This window comes from Gallinula chloropus, assembly GCF_964237585.1.
Source record: "Gallinula chloropus genome assembly, chromosome: Z".
Classification (NCBI taxonomy): domain Eukaryota; kingdom Metazoa; phylum Chordata; class Aves; order Gruiformes; family Rallidae; genus Gallinula; species Gallinula chloropus.
This window is the reverse complement of record NC_140089.1, coordinates 67,953,420-67,974,749: the sequence shown is the minus strand read 5'-3', so window position 1 is coordinate 67,974,749 and position 21,330 is coordinate 67,953,420. Positions and strand designations below refer to the sequence as shown.

The following is a 21,330-nucleotide window of genomic DNA, read 5'->3' as shown; positions in this document are numbered from 1 at the left end:
AGTTTCAGCTGAAGGCTGCAACCTCCTTACCTTCTGGATTGTGCTCCTTGTGCCCCTGCCCTTGCTGGTACAACATGGAGAACTGAAGAGTCCCAGACTTGGGAAAAACACTACTGAGACATCAGTGTGATATCAAAATACGTTCCTATACCAAAAGACTAAACACAGCACTGTAATAACTGCTAGGAAAACGACTGAGAAAAATAACTCTATCACAGCCTAAAGGCTTCAGTAAATCCAGCGACTCATGGCAAATAAAGCCATTCAGGAAAAAAAAAAAGTGGAATGATACAGGCACAAATAAACTAAATGGCATTTCTTTAATCCTAAACGAGACAATGGAAAAGGTAATTAAAAGTTTCAGTTAACACAGAGTTAATATATATGAATGTAAACAACATCAATCAGCATGGTTTGTAACAAAGCAGGTTTTGTCAAGCAAAAGTGATTTTATTTCCAACTAGTAATTGAAAACAGAAACACAAAGATGTGAGTAACTTTGTAGCATATTGATCTAATATTGCTTTCAAGAGAAAAAAAATCAGGTAACTATATTTTACAAATGACTGCATTCCCAGAAAAAAGTTTTAACTGGGAGATTACAATTTCTATCAGAACTATATGAAGACTGATGAATGTACTTAATTGTCTCAAGACAGAATGAGCTATTTGCAACTCTTGGAGTGAACACAAACAGTCAAAATAACACTACCACTACATTTGGTCTTGACACACTGACTATAGTAATGTTATTCCCAGAGTAAAATTTAACATAATTTAAAGTAGAGCATTTAAAGAAAAAGAAAGTCCAGCCACAATTCTAAAATACAGAACTGAACTGTGGAAAAGGGTGATTCTGACAGAGCCAGTAATCATAACAGATAAACAAAGCAGGTTGTTGCCAACAAAAACCTATGGCTATAGTGACTGACGCAGTTCTTGTGTGCATGCTCACACATGGGTGATCCTTTTCTAGGGATTTTAAAGCTGAGATAGAGACTTTATAATGAGATGCATTTCCAGGGCTGGAAAACATGATCTACAATGAGATTATAATATGCCTCACCTCTTCAGTTTATTAAAAAGAACACTAAAGATGACAATACTAACACACTTGCACTTTTGTTGGGAAGCTATTCTTAAAAACACAAAGATTTTTTTAAACTAGCCCAGAATATCCCAGAAAAAAAGATATGCCTTAGCTATAATGTGAATATGCCACCTTTCAGTGGATCTGGTGTCTCACCAGAACTGCTCTCCAGGACTAGCAAGGCTTACTAGCTTGCGCTCTATTGCATCATCCTCAGTATGCCCAAAACTTCCAGTGAAGTCCACCTCAATGACAGGGAAACATTTTTTCAGTGAAAATTACTGGACTCAAAAGAAGAGTTACCAGAGTAACTTCTATGATACATTGTATGTGCGCTCATGAAAAGATACCTACCTGCACTTTCTGCCTCAAATACTTCTGCTTGTTATTTCAGAAAAAAAAGATGAGAAAGGAGCTGGAAGATGAAGCACAAGCCTCAACACCTGAGGGCAACTATGTAACAGCCTCAAAATCCAATCCACTCCACACCACTCTTGGCACACCACAATCCCCAAGAACAATCTGTTGTAAAGTATCTCATAACAAATTAAGCTTTGTTATTTTTAAGTCTTTTATTGCAAGAGAAAAACATACCATAGAAGGAAAGGACAAAAAAGGAAAAGGAATAAAGAAGGCTGTCAGCACCATGAGTCCCTGTAATACTACGGTATTTCTTCAGAAGGTCCTCATGTTCTCAACACTCCATCCAAACTGTTCATAGATTCAGTGATTGGTATAATTACAGGCATTTGAGCAAGATCATCATAGAAAAGTACTTGAGAGGTTTTTCAGGTGATAGAAATACTAATGCACTTCACAGTCCTTACTGTGGTTAAGTAAAGAGAAACTTACTGTGGTTAGTCAGAGAGAAAGACAAATGTCTCCTCTTCAGCGTTAGACAGAACAGGCAGAAGCCTTAACGCAAACAATTTATTAATGGCAATATAAGGCAAAAAATGACCATAAGTTTATTGAAAAGTTAGCTACGTGGGACAAAATGAGTAATGAAAACAGCCCAATATAGAAAGGGCCATACCAAGAACTTAATCAAATTCTTCTTGCTTGACACATACGCCACAGGATTCGTGCTTATGTCAACTGACTAAAGCACATCCCTGAGAAGTTAACGCGTTGTGCAAACGGCCTGGAAATCCGAATAAACATTCCAAGTTGTCTGGAATATTGTACTTTACTCACCTGAAAATTAGGCTGAAGTACACAGCAGTTGACAGAATTATAATGCCCTCTAAGCGTAGTTATCAGTTCTCCTGTGAAAATTGTATAAACAGCAATGGTACAGCCACAGGGTACGAAGGCAAACTCTGGACTACAGCCGCAAGAGACAGCGAATTTGAGTCCTTTTCTACTTTCATTACAGACCTTCCCATAATTCACCTGCAAAACGAAGGATTATGCAGTTAGCTATTAACTGAAAGTCCAGGAAATAACTTTACATGAAAAGGTCAATTTCATTTCTTGTTTAATAACCAATAAAATGTTAAGTTTCCCAATGTTAATACAACTCCTGAGATTTCCAATTACAGATGCCAATCAAAAGAATGACCTTTAATGAACAAAAAGATTACTCTCTTTAGTATGAACTTTAAGAAAGGGAAAGAAAGATATGCTTAAAAATCAGTAGTTCCACAGTTACAAACAGGATCTGCACAGGCTGTTGCCTGCCAGATCTACACTGAGCTCCTAAATTACTGATGAAATTAGAACTGCTTCATGAGTTACTGCATTAAACGTTTTTCCCAGATGAGCCAAAATAATAATTTTCTCTCAGACATTGAAACTCTTAAAAGACTTCCTTATGGACAACAGTATACAGTTATAATTCATAGAGTAGTTTGGGTTGAAAGGGACTGTCAAAGATCATAGTCCCAACCCCCTGAAGTTAGCAGGGACATCTCCAAGTAGATCAGGCTGCTTTAGAGCCCCATTCAACCTGACCTTGAGTGTATCCAAGGATGGGGCATCTACAGACTCTCTGAGCACTCTGTTCCAGTATTTCACCACCCTCATAAAAAAAATTTCTTCCTTCTATCTAGTCTGAATCTCTCCTCTTTTAGTTTAAAACCATTACCCCTTGTCCTATCTCTACAGGACCTACAAAAATGTCTCTCCCATCTTTCTTACAAGCTCCTTTAGGTACTGGCAGGCAGCTATCCGGTCTCCCCAAAGCCTTCTCCAGGCTGAACAAGCCCAACTGTCTCAGATCATCTGCATAGGAGAGAGGTAGTCTAGCCCCCTGATCATCTTCGTGGTTCTCCTCTGGACTCACTCCAACACCTCCATGCCTTTGCTGTACTGGGGACTCCAGAGTTGGACACAGCAGTCCAGGTGGGGTCTCACCTCAGAGTAGAGGAGCAGAATCACCTCTCTGGACCTGCTGACTACACTTGTGACACAGCCCAGGATATTGTTGGCTTTCTGGGTTGTGAGGATGCATTGCTGGATCACGTCCAGCTTTCAACCCACCAATACTCTCAAGTCCTTCTTGCACGGGGCTGCTCTCAATCACTTCATCCTCCAGTCTGTATTGATACTAAGGGTTGTCCCAGTCCATGTGCAGGCCTTGTTGAACTTCACAAGGTTTACATGGGCCCACTTCCCGAGCTTATCCAGGTCCCTCTGAATGGTTCCTCAAGCATACCAACTGTACCACTCAGCTTGGTGTCACCTGCAAATTCACTGAGGGTGCACTTGATCTGTGTCACTGGTGATATTACACAGTACTGGTCCCAGCGCTGCAAAACTTCAGTCCACAGAAAAGAAAAGTGATCCACACTACCTCCTACCCTGTAAGTGCCCTTTGATTACTGGAGTTGACTGATGTTGCAGAAAACTACATTTCTGAACTGTATATGCCAGCAGGATGGCAAAGCACAGAAGCATCAGCCTAGACAATGGAAGAACTAGCCATAAGGATTTCTCAACAAGTCATCCTTTTCTTGGGGAAGAAGGAACAGAGGCAAAACCTCTGTAATGTGGGGACAGTCTCATCATTTCTCCCTTGAGAGTTACTAAGAAACAGAAGTAGACGAATAAGTGGTAAGAAAACCACTGCAAGGTAAGCAGAAGGATGGCCTAAGTACAGGGTGAAATAAAGGGCTTAAGATGGAGGCTTATGAAGGAGAAGCAAATAAAGAATAATTTGCTAAATCATTATGGACTAGTTAACAGTGATAAAAAAGCCTATCTTCTAACCAAACCTAAACCACCACTGAGAAATTCAGTACTGTTCCCTGTTAAGTGTAGCTGGGGTAGAAGTAAATGATACATTTCTAAGATCGGTTTTGTGAGGTGTGTGGGAAGCCCTGCAAATAAAAAAGCATAAGAAATATAGTTGTTTATCATCTGTATGTTTCAATTTCTTGACAAATCCTATATGGATAAAATCTCACCAAAGTTTTAAAGTAGAAAGTTTCCAAACATTCTAAGAAATATTCCAGTTGGATGTATCAGTCCTGTTAGGTCCTAGCAGACATCTGAAGTGGATTCATGAGAAAATATAGAAGCATACCTATGGCAACTGTATAGCATTCTTTAAACAAACTTAATTAAAACAAAACATTAGAATTCTGTCAATTAAAATGTTTTTCCACAAAGAAAATGTTATGATTTTAAATCAGTATTTTTAATAAAAAAGTACCAGTATTTTAAATTTAAATTCATGAACATAAACCAGCGTTATATAAGAAAACCCCATTTTTTTCAAATAACATTCTTCTGCAATGTGTGCTCTAAATTTCCAATGAAAAGCATAAATTTACTTGTTATCTACAATGTTAACAAAACTCTCTGGGTTAATTTTAAAGTGCCCTACCTAAAACTCAGGGCCTATAGTAAAAAAAAATAAAAGAAGAAAATCCTAGATGTGAAGCTAGCAGATTTGTAAAGCTCATCAGCACAATCCCAAGCACAACTCCAGGCTGGGCAGAGAATGGATTGAGAGCAGCCCTGAGGAGGACTTGGGGGTGCTGATCAATGACAAGCTCAACATGAGCCAACAGTATGTGCTAGCAGCTCAGTAGGCCAACTGTGTCCCAGGCTGCATCAAGAACAGCATGGCCAGCAGGTCAAGGGAGGCGACTCTGCCCCTTACTCTGCTCTGGTGAGACCCCACCTGGAGTGCTGTGTCCAGCTCTAGGGTCCCCAGTACAGGAAAGACATGGAGCTGTTGGAGCAAGTCCAGAGGAGGAACACAAAGTTGATTAGGGGGCCGGAGCACCTCTCAGAAGACAGTCTGAGAGAGTTGGGCTTGCTCAGCCTAGAGAAGAGAAGGCTCCAGGGTGACCTGCTAGCAGCCTGCCAGTACCTGAAGGGGCCTACAGGAAAGATGGAGAGTGACTATTCACCAGATAGTGCAGGGAGAGGACAAGGGGTAACAGCTTCAAGCTGAAAGAGTTTATATGTTAGGAAGAAATCCTCTACTCTGAGGGTGGTGAGGCCCTGGCACAGGCTGCCCAGAGAGGTTGTGGGAGCCCCATCCCTGGCAGTGTTCAAGGCCAGGTTGGATGCGGCTTTGGGCAAACTGGTCTAGTGAAGGTGCCCCTGCCCATGGCAGGGGGTTTGGAACTAGATGATCTCTGAGGTCTCTTCCAGCCCAAACCACTCCATGATTCTATCAGGTCCATTTTCTAATAGAAATGTCTTGCTTTGTCAGGTTCTTGATCCATACCACATAAATTGCCTAAGTCCAAAGTTTGAGACAACTACATGTATCAGTCAACATGAGCCAGGCAAGAATGACAATTACTTGTTCTATTTTTAAAGCATGGTCTTTCATGGCAAAGAGCCCTTAATGTAAGGAAAATATAATAAAAAAGGATTCCTGAGAAAATCTCTCACAATCATCATAAAAATGTTAACAGTTAGTTGGATTAGCAAATATAGGTGGAATTTTCATATTGAGAGGATATTTTCATGACATATGGAGTTTGTATCATGCCCTTTGTGGATGATACTGCTTACTTTGTAAATACAGTGTTTGTAAATATTGGTTCTGCTAAGTCTTGTTACTGCTAGTCATTTTAAGAGCCATGTTACTCTGCTGATGAAGAGCTATTAAACTCGTTTACACAGCATGTGAGCCGTAACATCAACAATAGCCAAGCCACAACACTGTTCATAACAAAGGCATGTACAATGAATGGGAGGCGTGGAGGCTGGGGAAAGTAAATTATATGGATATACTCATTGTAAGTGTTTCTGCTGAGGAGGAGTGGAAAGGAAAGTATGTGGCCAAAACAAGAGCTGAAGTTCTTAAAAATCAGTCTTTGTCCTTTCAGTACATAGACAAAATAGAAAATATTCTTCCTTTTGTTTGGCTCTTCCGCCACTCAGTGAATCAGGACTTACTATTTCTTTTTGTGATAAAGGATGTATGCCAAATTTGTATGACTCCAACATTAATTTCTCTTACTAACAGAAACAATCCACTAGGTCCCAAATTTAGGTCACTGTTAAAAAAAAATTCAATGTGTGGCTTAATTTCTATGCCTTTTGAAAGGCACAGAAAAAATTATCATGATCAAAAGGACTGGCTAGTAGGGGAAATAACGAGGCTATGGTGTGAAGTTGTATTACCTGCACATGCATTTATTTATCTGCTGGTGCCTTGAAATTATTTTAAGTAATACCTCTGGCCAGTGTGTGAAAATACAATGCTCTCTGGACAACACAATTCTACAGTTGAAAAAGTAAGGCAGGATCATACCATACAGACTGTAAAATAGCCTATGAAACAAGTCAATGAACTAACAGGCACAGAAAAGCAAAACACAGTGATACAGCTGGTGACAGGAGAATGAACAACTTGCATTATCTACTCTGGTGATGGCGATCTGAAAACAGAAAGACGTCTGTATATGAAGTGCTGAGAACAAGCTGGCAAATATGGGCAGCCTGGAGATAGAAAAGTCCTTTCATTTAAATGTCTATCTGGAATTCTTATTGCATTACTAAGCAGCAGAAGTAAAAGGTTTCTAAGATACAGTAAAATTTCTTCCTTCCCTTATAGCAATAACAGACTAATTGAAATTGGCTAAAACCCCATGGAAACTGACTTACCTGGTATGTCCTTTTTTCAAAATAAATGAAAGAAACCATTTTCTTTTACTGAAGAGAAAGTTAAAACAGGAACTTTTAGCAAAAAACAACCCATAGAAAGATTTAGTTCCGCCCTTCCTACTGGTTAAAATGCAGATGTAGATAGATATTTTAAAACTGCTATACAACCCTGCAACACAAATACCAGAAAAACACAAGGGAACTTGCTGGAAAGTTGGGCACTAATTCAGTGAAATTCTCAGGTATGGATAACTGCCCCATGGAGAGCATGCTGACAACAAATAGTTTAAAAAAAAATTTACCAAGTCAGTGCACATTAAAGTTTTCATTACTGCCTGAAGTGTTTTTAAGCTATGTTCATAAACTAATGAACTTAAGGTTACTATCTTCAATTTTTAAGTAGATCCAAGATTCTTCATAGTCTATTTCTTTATAATGAGTAGAAATAAGAGAAGAAATCTGGAAAAGAAAATGTTCACAAAATCTTCCAATGACAAGATTCAGCAGTTTATTTATTTACAATTCATTTAATACAATATCAAAAGTTGTAATGACAATTGCACAAATTATAAACCTTTATAGATTAAATGCAAGCAAAACCATAACCAGAGATCCTTGAAAACTTACTAATGTGTTTTCTCCAGTGGAGCTGTTCCAGAGTCGCATCCGATCATCTGTACCAATGGTCAACAGATAAAGTCCATCAGTTGTATAGCACAAACCATTAACTCTCCCATCATGAGCAGTGTTTGCTGTCAGGAAAAAGAGCTGGTTCAGATTTCTACAGATGCATTACTATTTTGTATACATATTTTCATTTAAATCTATAGTATTGAAAGTTCTGTTTAAATGGTAATGTATCAGTAAATAACTCTTGGTTTGCAAAAGCATCTGGCTGGTGACTGGTCATCAGTAATATTCCTATGGGCTCAACTCTAGGGACGGTTCTGTACCATACGTTTATCAAGGATGCAGGAATTGAAATCACCATTAGCAAATTTGTTCATGATACCAAAGCAAGAGGTGCTGCTGACACTCTTAAGGGATAGGAGGTCTTGCAGAGGGATCTGGATAGATTGGAGCACTGGACAATGAACGCTGGGATGAAGTTTAACAAGAACAAATGTCATTCTACACTCAGGAAGAAGTATCACTAGTCATAAACAAACTGGGAGAAGAGCTGCTGGAGAGCAGCCTGGTACAAAGGAATCTGGGGTGCCGCTTTTTGATGCTAAGCTCAATATGAGCCAGCAGTGTGCCCTGGCAGCCAAGAGGGCAAATCTCATCCTGGGGTGCATTGAACAGCATAACCAGCTGGTGAAGAAAGTTCACTACCCCTCTGTTGTGGTTTTGCGTAGCTGTGTACTGGCAGAGAACAGGGGGTTGCAGAAAATGGCTGCTGTGAGAAGCAGCTAGAGCTCTCTGTGGGTCCCAGAGAGTAAACATCGACCAATTCTAGGCCAGAGCTGCTGTTGACCAAGGCTGAGCCAACTGGCAACGGTCACAGCGCCTCTAGGAATCACATTTAGGAGAGAAAAACACCCAGAAGCAGCTGCATTTTGCCACCGGAGAAGGGAGTGAGAAGATGTAAGAAATTGTGCAGACACCAAAGCTGGGGAGGGCGGGGGAGGACGCACCTCAGATGCCAGAGAGAAAGATGCCCCTGCAGCCCATGGAGAAACCCATGGGGGAGCACGTGTCCCCCTGCAGCCCATGGAAAAGGCTGAGACCCCACCTGCAGCCCGTGGAGAGGCCCCACGCTGGATGAAGTGGGTGGAAACACACAGGAGATGCTGTGACCAATGTTGGAGCAAGCCCCTGCCAGCACTTGCAGCCCATGGAGAGAGACAGAGACACAGAGATGAGCAAGGGAGAGATTTGCGCCGAAACAGGTTTGCTGTGGGGAGGGTTGTGAGCCATGGAGGACTGGGACTGAGAGACATTGTGATTTATGACTGCCCAACATAGCAGTGACCCACACTGGGGCAGGTGGTGAAGAGCTGAAGCCTTATGGGAAAGGAGTCACGCTGGAGAAGTTTGTGGAGGACTGTCTCCTGGGGGTGGGACCCCACGGTGCAGCAGGGGAAGGGTGTGAGGAATGAATGCCCCCACCAGCCAAGAAGGAAACCAACTTGCAAGGAACTGACCGAAGCCCCCATTTCCCCATACCCTGCCCCTCCATGTGCCACAATGGGGGCGAAGAAAGGAGTGAAATCCTGACTAAAGGGAAGCCTGCTGAGAAGGGAGGGGTGGGGAAGGTGCTTTAAGATCTGGCCCCACTTCTTATTACCCCGCTCTGGTGTCACTGGGTGTGCAGTGCAGTGTAATGAATTAGAGAGTTTTCTTTCCTTTGTTCCCTGTTGAGTCTGTTCTGCCTGTGACGCTGATTGTGGAATGATCTCTCCCTGTCCTTATCTCAACTCCTAAGCCTCTCAATATGTATTTTCTCCCCTGTCCAACTGAAAAGGGGAGTGATAGAGCGACTTTGGTGGGCATCTGGCCTTCGGCCAAGCCTAAACCACCACACTCTCTGTATTCAGCATTGCTGCAGCTTCACCTTCAGTACTATGTGCAGTGCTTGGCCCCACCATTCAAGATGATGTCAAGGTCCTTAAACATGTCCACAGGAAGTCACCAAAGCTGGTGACAGGACTGGCAGGCATGTCCCGTGAGGAGCAGCTGAGGACTCTGGGCTCATCTAGTTTGGAGAGAAGGAGGCTGAGGAGCAACCTCATCGTTCTCAGCAGCTTCCTGAGGAGGGGACCTGGGGAAGGAGGTGCTGAGCACCTCTCCCTTGGATCCAGTGACAGGACATGTTGGAATAGTTCAAAGCTGCACCAAGGGAGGTTTGGAATGGGCATGAACAAGCATTTCTTTACTGAAAGGATGGTCAAGCACTGGAACTGGCTTCCTGAAGTGGTTGATACACCATGGCTGCCAGTGTTGTGACAATGCCCTTAATAACATGCTCTAACTTCTGGTCAGCCCTGAATTGGTCAGGCAGTTGGAACAGATGATCATTGTAGGTCCCTTCTGACTGAAACAGTCTGTTCTATAGTGTAGTATAAACAAATTCCATTGAGTTCACCCTGCAATACTGCACATTCTTAAGCATGTTAAAGTAGCTAAAATCCAACTCAGTGCTACCAGAGCAAATCTAATTATGATGTCCATAAATTAACTCACCAAGAAGTGGGGAAGATATCTCTGCATTATACTGTAGTATACAATTTAGACAACTCCCTTAAATAAAATGTGTACACTCATTTTCTAAGATTTTATTTTAAAAAGTTAGTTCTATTTGCTATGGTTCAGCTATACTTCAATATCTTTAATATCCTAGTACATCTGATTGCCTTTAGATTCAGAGAATCATCCTGAACATATCAGAGAAATAAAGTAGGAAAGCAAGCTGTGTTTAAAGACAACAACACACCATTTAAAGGAGTGTATTAATTTGCACTAATTATGTTGGGGGTTACACAGAACTTTGTTTTTCATTTAAAAAATTGTCCAATTTTTTTTTCTTCATAAGCATTAGATTTCTTTAGGGAATTTTCAGTAATATCTGGAATGTCAATTAAATTTAAAATTTTCAAACCCAAAGATCTATATTATCATATTACAATTTATATAGAAGAAAGTGTGGTGGTTATTAAAACAGATACTTACCCTCTAACTGTACAACTGGGAAAATTATTCTGAATTTAGAGATTTGTATGTTTTTTACATGCAGTTTTAGTTGCATGTAACAAGTCAAACTGATTTGCAGCTTTCATCACCATAATTTATGCTACACAAAGCCCTCTGTTGCAAGACATGATAGAGTTTCTAATTTTGTGGTTTAATTCCAAATACTATGCATTTCTACCTCACAGCAGTTACTGCTCAGGTGCCATTTTGTCAGCCAAAGTTGGCCAGTTGACCAAAATTCATGAACTATAATTTAAAGTTCAGAATCTCCCTTTTAAGTTTTGGTAGGGTTTTTTTAAGTAAGAAAATGTGACCTGGAGATACATTAAAACGTTACTGTTGTGGCTAATAACTTCTGGTACAAGGCACCATTAATGCATTTGTCTGTACCAAAATAAGACTGTAATTTAGCTCGCTGTAATATTAAATACAGTCATAAATTCATACTCTGTTGTATGCCTTGTGCAATATAAGGGAAATGTAATTGATTTTACTGCACCACATATGAGAAAATATTCTAGAGGGTTGCATTGGAAGCAAGACTAACTTAAACAAGAAAAAGAATGTGCTTCTCTGGGTTTTCCTTGTTGTCATCTGTGTTTTTAAAGGCGGGTAATAATCTACTGGAACATCTTACAAACTGATTGTTCTTTATATGAAACCTGATCTACAGTAGGAATGAATTCTTCCACCTATATAACTGATGGTAAAATTTCCTTTTCAGGGGGAAAACCCAAACATCTGGAACAGGTACAGCACAGTTGCTAAGGAGATCTCGAAGATCCCCAACCAGAAACACCACCCCTATAAGAGAAGTAACTGAATAAAATTCAATGGCTTGCATTATGTAGTAGGTAACAATGGGATTATCACCTCTACTTGCTGATTTCAGAATGTTTCTACACACAAATGGTTTACCACAAGTTATATTCTGTATTACCTGCCTCAGAAGATGCTTTGGACTTTTCTCCGTTGTGCTGATCCAGCGTAGTCAGACATGCAGATGCTCTCCTCACATCCCATATTTTTACTCTGTTGTCAGCACTAAGAAAAGCAGATTTGCATACATTAGGGAAATTGTGTGTACCCTGGTTCGGTAATTGTCTTTACCCAACGCACCTGGCACTCGCGCTGGTCCAGCAACTACTCTGAAGTACTTGTCATGCAGTCACACTCAAGCCAACAGAGTTTCATTAAAGGATTTATAAAACTGACTTCAGACATTCATTTACATGAATTAATAAACAGAACCAGTACACCACAGGCACCTAAGTGAACCTTTGTCTACAATACAATCCTCTGCAATACCTTTTTGTTCAAATGTAACACCTTTGCATACATACAGAGACTAGGAACAGACCTGCTAATTCTGTTGATTAAACCGTAGCTACTGACTCAAACACAGCCTGTAATTGCTGTCTGCGAACTCAGAGCAACACTGAGGGCTTGCTTCTGTACAATCTGCCTGGCTTTGTCTACGTTACCATGGGGGCACAAGGAGGGAAAGACCAAGGTTCAGGCTGCTGTGATTCACTCTGGTTCCCAGGCTGCAATCTCATGCTTTGCTTGCCCTGTGTCTGTGCCAGCAACACAAGCTATGATTAACTGTTGGTAGCTGGTACATGCTGAGACAGCAACATGGCAAGCAATGCACTTTTTATGCCACCTTGATGTGCAGTTTGATTTGAGCATCAGTAGTATACGTCTGTGTGCACCACAAGACTCCCAGGTATAGATAAGAGGTAAATTAATATAAAATATCACTAGGTCATTACTGTAGATGTATTCACTGATACTATCTGGACAGTCCCCAGCAACTTCACTGTTGTTTTAAAGGAAGAAAAAAAAAACAAAACAAACCGAACTAACCCCATAAATCACCTTCCCACCAGATAAACAAGAACAACTGCATCTCTTTGTTCTACAGATATAAAATATATCCAACCAAACTGCTTCTTAGATATGCTGTCTTCTATCTGTAGCAGTACATGCTTTTTCCTGTGTTATATCAACGTATGAATATTGGGAATATGTAGTATACACATATCAACTGACCAAAGCAAAATCAACTGTTATTTCTTATTTGGTTTGTACCTAACAAAGTCAATGGCTAATTTGTTCTTTTGTGCTCCACTACAGATTCTGTGAAATTTCCAAGTGGTATGCCAAATAAATACACTGACAACATGACTGCCACAAACAAATACTCTTAAGTACATGAATTGAGATATCACTGATGTTTCAGCTGACTACAAAGTGAGCAACAAACTGCAGGTAGTTTACAGAAATATTCTTACAAAAGCATAGAAAGAGCTCTGTTTTTATAAAAGCCTGCAGTTGTCCATTTTTATTATGTAGTTTCTATTGTCTTATGATATGCAAGATTAGACCAGATTCCATCTTCAGCTGTATGAGTCAGTTTCTCCTCACTACCTCTTCAATTCTGTACACACTGCCAGCTCTTGCCCACATGTCTTGGAGATAGCAAACTGAGTTATTAGGAAACATTAGTCCAACTATAGCACTGAATTAATGGAGCCATAAGAAACGTGTTTAACATGAGATTATCATATGGCAACATGACAACATAGATAAATGCATTTATAGTTATATGACTTTGAAGCAAAATGTTTAAGGAGATGTGTTTAATAAACATTTGCTGATATTTCTGTGATGGAAAAACAATCAAGTTTTCACTTGCAAAAACAAACAAACAAATCACACTTACAAAACTTCCCAACTCTGTTAAGCCTTTCAGAAGCTTGGCATCAGAATCCAAGCGTATGCAATTCTGGTATCAACTTGCTCAAATTTCACTCTCAAGTTATAAAATGGCCATTCCTCTCCACAATTCAAAATAACAAATAAACTAACCATAAAAATGAGGAGAGGAATGTCACATCATAATAAAAAGCTAACACATGCAAAACTTGTAGAAAAGCCAAGATGATATTTTAGGCTGAAAGTGGCTGGAATGAAAAACAACAAGGTTCAGGAGTATCAACATACAATTTATACTCACTGAATTACTGCATCTTGGGAAGTTAATACCTGTCACCTAACCTACCAACATTTTGCTCTTTGACATAACTGAGAATGATTAAGCAGGATGGTACTTTGAGCTAAATACGTTTTACTTTGTTATAAACCAGATTAGCAATATGTACACTAATAAACAGTAAGAAGTATCACTATAAAGGTCTATAATTTTCCTATACCTTTAAATGCACTTACAATTTCAAAGTTCTGTTAAGTCTTCCTATGAAATAAACACCACTGAAAGCTTTTCAGGCTTAGCTTTTGTAGGCAAGATCTAAAAAAACTGTGAAGAGCTTAAAGTAAATGATGATTAACTTTAAAAGTGCTTTTGAATTCCAAAACGCATGAACAATAAATATATTAAATTTTACCATCAGACATTTTTAGTGCACATAACAGTCCAGCAACATCTCTACCTTGCTGTTGCCAAAACATACTCATGTCGTGTGGACCAAGACACTGCCAGTACTTCCTGCCTGTGACCTAAAATTACATGAAAAATTATATGATTCTCTAGGAAAATATTTATACATACCATTTTACGTAAATAACTACAAGTGAAAGCAGATACTTTGTTCTATAGGATCCACCAATCCAGAACAATAATCTAGACTGTAACACAAATTTGGACTTTGTGAAAATAACACTATTTTGGGTAGAACTTTTGACAAGAAAGATGGTTTTACCTATGCAAAACACATTACATCAAAGTCACAGCTACTGAGTTTAATTTAAGCACTGTTACAAAAACTTGTGTTAGCGTTGGTGTTCTCACATGCAGAAGGAACCTTCAATCTGTTTTTCCTTCAAATCTTTTAAAAATATTTAATAAAAATATAATACATACTATTATACTATTTAAGGAAAATAACATACATAGGATTAAAACTTTATTCACAGAACCACAGCTTATCCTAAAGTACTATTGTCCTGAATTAGAGATATTTTTCCCTTAATTAGGTGTGAAATATTATGATAGTACGATAAACGTCTTGTTAGCAATGTCACATCCAGTACGGCTTAGTGGCAAGTAATACATATATATACACATATATATGCACACACTTACACACTTTAAACCTTGCAAACTTTAGGAAGTGTTAGACAAACACTGACAATAGGAAGTGTAAGGCATTCTTAATGAAAAGATTGCAATCATGAGTCATGCAATAACAGAAACAAACACATGGCTGAAAAATAAACTGAGTTACACAAATACGTTTTTGCTATTGCAGTTTAGAGCCAGGTGAACCATTCTGTTTGTGGTACACCTCCTAGTAGTTAGTTTTCCATTACCTGAAGTAATCAAAGAGCCATGATGCCCAGGATAATGGGAAAAAAAATCTCTGTATTACAGGTACTACAGGTTATAGTTGGAAGGCTCAGGGCAGATGCATTTGTTTGGATCCATTAAGTAAACTACAGCCAAGCATTTAACTCCATTTCAGCTGATAGAGTTAGACTATGTGAGAAATTGTCACACTTATTTTGAAGACACTATTGAGTGCTTCAAGTTCTGTAAAAAATTAATAGATCATGTTTAGGGGAGAACATAATCTGCTTCCACTTGTTCTTCTGTTACTGCACTTGAGCTAACTCTACCAAGCTGTGCACAAAGACACAACCACCTTGTGTCTGGAAAGCACTCACTCTTGTATCAAAATTAAGAAGCCCTGCTGAGACCAAACTGATTCTTTGGACAACTGTTCCTGCATCTGCACTTCCTGGTGTTCTCATTTCTAGAAACACAACGTGGGACACCCATTGTGGAAAATTCAGTTCAGAAAGACTTACTGGCTTGAGCTCTGCATCACATGAAAGCACCTAGGCTGCTTTTAGACTTGAGTTGGTCAATGAAGACAGACAGTTGCATTTGAGCATTGCTGTGTCTCAGCTAATACATCTGTGCAGTTTCTAGATCAGATCTGGTTCTTGCCCTGCTGGTTTAGAGCATGATGACTTTTCACCCTGTAATTGCCTTCACTTGTGCACGTGCGTATATACTCATACTCCAAAAAATAAACAATAGGAGAAGAGGCATTAAGGGCAAATTCTCATTAAGTGCAAAAAGTAATGGATTATCCAACAATAATCCTCTATGTTTACTGAATTTGTTAAATACAAAGGATTAGATACTGCCCTTCTATAGCAAATTGTATCTTGCCAGTTACACAAAAACTTCTGACCAAATCCAAGCAAGCATCTGAATGTGATATATTGTTACAAACAGTGAAGGTTTTTTGTTTTGCTTTGTTGGTGTGGGGTTGTTACCTTGGTTTTTTTGTTTTGTTTTGGGGTTATTTTTTGGTAGTGGCTTGTTTTTTTGTTTTTTTTTTTTTTAAAGCAGCACCCCATACTGAATTTCCATGAACAGGAAACCAATGACTACACTTAACCATGTAATAAATAGTAATAACTATTGATTAGGTCATCAAATTGCCCAAACATTTGTAATAACTGTTCATTAATGAACATTTGTATTCTCCAATTCATTAGCACTAGATTAACATCCAGAATAACCTTTTGCCGCTGTGTCACTTTCACAACTGGCAATAAATAAATTAGTCATGTTACTTACAAAGAATACATTGTATACAGCATTTCTTTACAGGACTTGTTTTACTCAAAGTAGTTATTGTTTAATATTTATGTTTCAGACTAAGAAGTACCCTGCAGAATGTGACAAGAGGATCCAGACTTCAAGTCACAGAGCTGTACATGGGGGCTTTTGGTACCAACTGTAACAAGAGAAACAAAGACAGCTAAAAAAACCCAGCATTTCAGAGAACAACAAGAAATCTTAGCAAAGAAATAGAAGAAAAATGTTAGCAGCATACCAGCTCATTTAGATGGAGCAATGCAGTCTACTAACAGATTTACATTTGCAGTCCAAGTGTGTTTGTCAAACAAAATTCAGAAATGTGGGGTAAACAGGACAGTATTTATGAAATTTAAAAATTAAATATATATCTTTAAAAAGTTAAATTGTGTACACGTAAGCAATACACACACAACCCAATTTATACAACTTACTATATTTGGATCTAATAATCTTCAAATGCTGACTTATGCAATGAAAGGTAAATCCTAACTACAATTAGGTTATCTAGAAGGAGAAGCAATTTACACATTATTTGAGAAGAACAAATGCTGTAGTCTCATTGACATCACCTGACTAACCTATAATCTTTATTTTACCAAATACTTTATATCTTATGAAGACTCAAGTGACGTAAAATAAGATAAGGAAGTCCTACTATAGATTACTTGCTTTTTTACTATAGCACCAAAACACATAGGACATTTCTTGAAAACAGATACGTACCTGCTACTAAACAATGCTTTGTAGCAATTGGAGACATGTGATGGCTATAGACTGTTCCCTCAAAGTGAAATACCTCTGCAGGCTGACAATAAAAAGACTAAATTAGCCACAGATCCAAGGATTGTAAATCCTCATTATTATTTTCCAAGTAACTGCTATAAATGAGACTAATACAAATATTACTATTTACATATTTACAATAACTCTTCTGGTTGGAAACCAGATCATGCAAACAAAGCAAATAAGTCTCTTTTCAACACTAGAACTATGCCAGAGCCCAGAGATGAACCAAAAGACAGACCATGGAAACTGGGTAATCAGAAGCATGAAAGGAAGTTATCTCAAAATTATCAAAAATCTAAAAAGCTAGCAAGAAACAACAGCAAACAAGATTATAGTATAAAGGCAGAAGTCAACAGGAAAGAGACACTTAAACTAAATTTAGAAGCCTCTTGCCATTCACTAACAGTACATACTGTTTTCAATTACCCCAATTCAAAACCAAACATACAGAGAATTATTAGCACCTTTCTGAACGTTAAAATCGATCAAACATAATATTGGCTTGGATAATCACTATAATTACTTATAGGCACACTTGCTTTTGTTGATTTATTCCAAACTGTTTTGTATACATATATATTAAAAACACCCCCAAGTTTAATTTTAAGTTGTCTGTCAAATTCAAATACACCATTTGGTGGCAGAATACGTTAATCAACAACCTTTACATGAACACAGAAATACTTGGAAAGTGATCTGAACTTTGCATTTATGAGAAGATTCACTAACCGCAAACACAGTTCCAGATCTCACAAAGAAAACAGAAAATATAAAATAAAAAAGTCAAAGTATATTCTCTATTGTGTCATTAGGGCGACAGACCTCTCTTTTTTGTAAATTCTTTCACTATGCATGGAATGACAGTCAAATAGCATCAGTGTAAACCCATTAATACACGCATACTGGAAAAAGGATAAATTGCAGTCCAGAATTGATTACCCATTAGACACATGGATTAGCGAGTCAAACTAACCTAAAACCCTATAGAATCTGTTTAGTTTAATAAAGCCAGTTACACTGGTTAGCATTTTCTTTATCATTTCCACCGATTTTTAACAGTGGCACCTACAGTGCTTGCAACAGCAGAATTCTGGACCTAACGACCATGAATGCTAAGACCAGCAGTCTTTCAAAAGCAGTATTTAGGCATTGGTTACCAAAATTAGCGAGCTCTGACATACACTACCATTGCACTCAACAATTCCCAAGCATAAACTTCAGACCAATACTTGGTGGACAGGTTTACATAGCATAAATTCACCTAGTTGTATTCTTGTTCATAACAAAAGCAAGAAGAAATTCTCCCAAGCTTTCACAGAGCTCAGGCATTCACGTCTTCGCAGACAAGAGACTCACTAAGGTAGGCACCAATACCAGAGCCGTGCCACCCTTGGCTGCACCGAGAATTACAGCTGGCTGGTTTTCATCCTTCTCCATGCCTGATCCTGTTAAGTCTTGGGCAAACTGCTGATACAGAATGGATAACAAGCACACAAAGAAGCCTGCATGATGTAGAAATTCTCTTACTTGTAAAGTATTTGTATCCCATATTTTTAAGGTTTTATCAAATGAGCTGGACGTAAACATGCCAGTGTCATGAGGATACCACTGGACTGTCTCCACACTGTATCTATGCACATCAGGATGGCTCCTAAAATCAAGGGAAAGTTGGTTAGAGTCTTGATAATCTCCTATAATAAAATTATTGTCTTGAAACTTGCTAACAAGTTGAAAATACAGTTTGAACTTTTTTTTTTTAATTTGTACTGGAGTTTTCAAGAACTAGTTGGTTTTGGTGTCTCAATTTTCAGTCAACTATTAATAACTTTGAAGAGACCTCATATCAAGAGACTACATATCACTCACTGTTCAAAAATACAGAATCTGTAGCATATCTCAAGATAAGTCAGTCTGAGACATGAAAGGTAGTAATGATTTCTGAAAATTTTTAATTGCCTTTTTTAAAGTGACGGCCTAACAATAGAAACCATTTATGCTTGTCGATTCCCACTTAGAAATTGATCCACTGAAAAATACATATACTGATATAAAAATTATTATTAGCTACTAATTACAGGCACAGAATTAGTGGAAATTCACGTATACTGAATTCACCAGAAAGCAGGGGACTGAGTTACTGAGGGTTAATTATTTTTGCATTCAGAAATCAGAGACAAAGAACAGTATGAAACTTTCAACTCAACCATGCACAGAAACAGAATGCAATACAAGTACATACAGCAGTGGGAAGAAGGCACATCAGAGCCAATCCTGACAGCTACAGGGTATGATTCAACTGACTGAACTCTGAAGAGCACAGGCCATTTCACGTACCTGCTTGGCCACTCGTATCTGAACTGTATCATGGAATCATAGGGGCTGGAAGGGACCTTGAGAGATCATCAGGTTCAACCCCCCTGCCAAAGCAGCTCCCTAGGACATAACACTCAGATAGGCGTCCAGGCAGGTCTTGAATATCTCCAGAGAAGGAGACTCCACCACCTCCCTGGGCAGCCTGTCCCAGGGCTCTGTCACCCTCAGTGGGAAAAAGCTTTTCCGCATGTTGGTGTGGATCCACACAGACCCAGCTTCAGCATGCAAACCAGTGCTCCCAGACTCATATGTACTCTACTCTTGTGGGTTAACCCTAGTCTACTAAGTACCACCACAGCTGCTTGCTCACTCACTGCCCACCCTCCTGCTCCCCACAGTGGGATGAAGGAGAGAATCCAAATGGTACCGGTAAGAAAATCTGTGGTTTGAGATAAAGGCATTTTGATAAGGAAAAGGAAACAAAAGGAAACAAAGCAATCTACAGCTCCCACCTCCCACCCCCCTCAAACCACCCCCCCCAAAAAAAAAAAAGAAAAAAAACAACCCAAAAAACCTCAAGTGGTGCAAAAGTAATCCTTTACCACAGGCTGACCAACGCCCAGCCAGACCCTGAGCAATGGCAACCCCTGGAAAACACCTCCCAGTTTTAGTGCTGCACATGACATTGTATGTCATGGAGAATCAATATTCCTTTGGTCAATTCTGGTCAGGTGCTCCAGCTGTATCCTCACAGCCTCCTGTCCACCTTCAGCCTACTTGCTGAGGGTGCAGAGAAAGGGGAATGCCTTGATACTATGCAAGTGCTGTTCAGCAACAGCTGAAACATCAGTGTTTATGAAGACTGGCCACAAGTCCAAAACATAGCACCATACAAGCCACTATAAAGAAAATACTATAAATCTACTACAAAGAAAGTTAACTCCATCCCAGCCAGAGGCAGTACACAGGCAAAAATAGTCCAACAGGTTCCATCTGCAGCTAGGGAAGGAATCACAAGATTTCTTCATTTCAGCTCTTATCCTTGCACTGCTCTTTCAACTGTCCTGTACTTCAAAGTGGGAACTATTGCAGGGGTATCATTGTGTAAACACAGATGCAGATCTTCTGTACAGATCTGGCACTACACCTAAGCTAATAAACTTTCCTGCTTACTTGGGTTGCTAGAAAGCACAGAACCCAACACTGACAATACTAAGCAAGAGCTATGGAGCAACTGTTGTGCTTAGTTAAATAACTCCTGCAATGCTGTCGTGGTTTAATCCCAGTCAGCAACTAAGCATCACACAGCTGCTTGCTCAGTCCTCCCCCAACCTGGTGGGATGGGAATGAGAAACAGAAAAACAGTAAAACTCATGGCTTCAGATCAAGACAGAAAAGGCAGAATAAAAAAATAATAATAGAAGAATATACAAAACAAGTGATGGACAGAGCAATCACTGAACCCCTGCTGATAATACCTAGCCCCCAAGAAGCAATCCCCTCAGTTCATATACTGCCCATGATGTAATACAGTGTGGAATATCCCTTTGGCCAGTTCAGGTCGGCTGTCCTGGCTGTGCCCCACCCCAGCTTCTTGTGCACCTGCTCACTGACAGAGCATGGGAAACTGAAAAGTCCTCAACAACACTTTCAGCTTCAATACAATAGTATTGTTTATATTTAGCAACAACTAAAACCATCAGTGTGTATCAACATCATCCTCATAATA

General features: G+C 39.2%; 1 protein-coding gene across 1 annotated transcript in view; it reads right to left on the bottom strand.

Moving 5' to 3' along the window:
- ERCC8 (ERCC excision repair 8, CSA ubiquitin ligase complex subunit) overlaps positions 1-21,330 on the bottom strand; it is a 32,696-nt gene that overhangs the window by 6,362 nt on the left and 5,004 nt on the right. The window contains exons 4-10 of the mRNA XM_084278676.1: positions 18,816-18,939; positions 17,226-17,307; positions 16,570-16,638; positions 14,317-14,383; positions 11,802-11,905; positions 7,796-7,920; positions 2,288-2,485 (exon numbers count right to left, since the gene is read on the bottom strand). Of these exons, the coding sequence (XP_084134802.1) occupies positions 2,288-2,485; positions 7,796-7,920; positions 11,802-11,905; positions 14,317-14,383; positions 16,570-16,638; positions 17,226-17,307; positions 18,816-18,939 (769 nt within the window). The remainder of the gene's footprint in view (positions 1-2,287; positions 2,486-7,795; positions 7,921-11,801; positions 11,906-14,316; positions 14,384-16,569; positions 16,639-17,225; positions 17,308-18,815; positions 18,940-21,330) is intronic.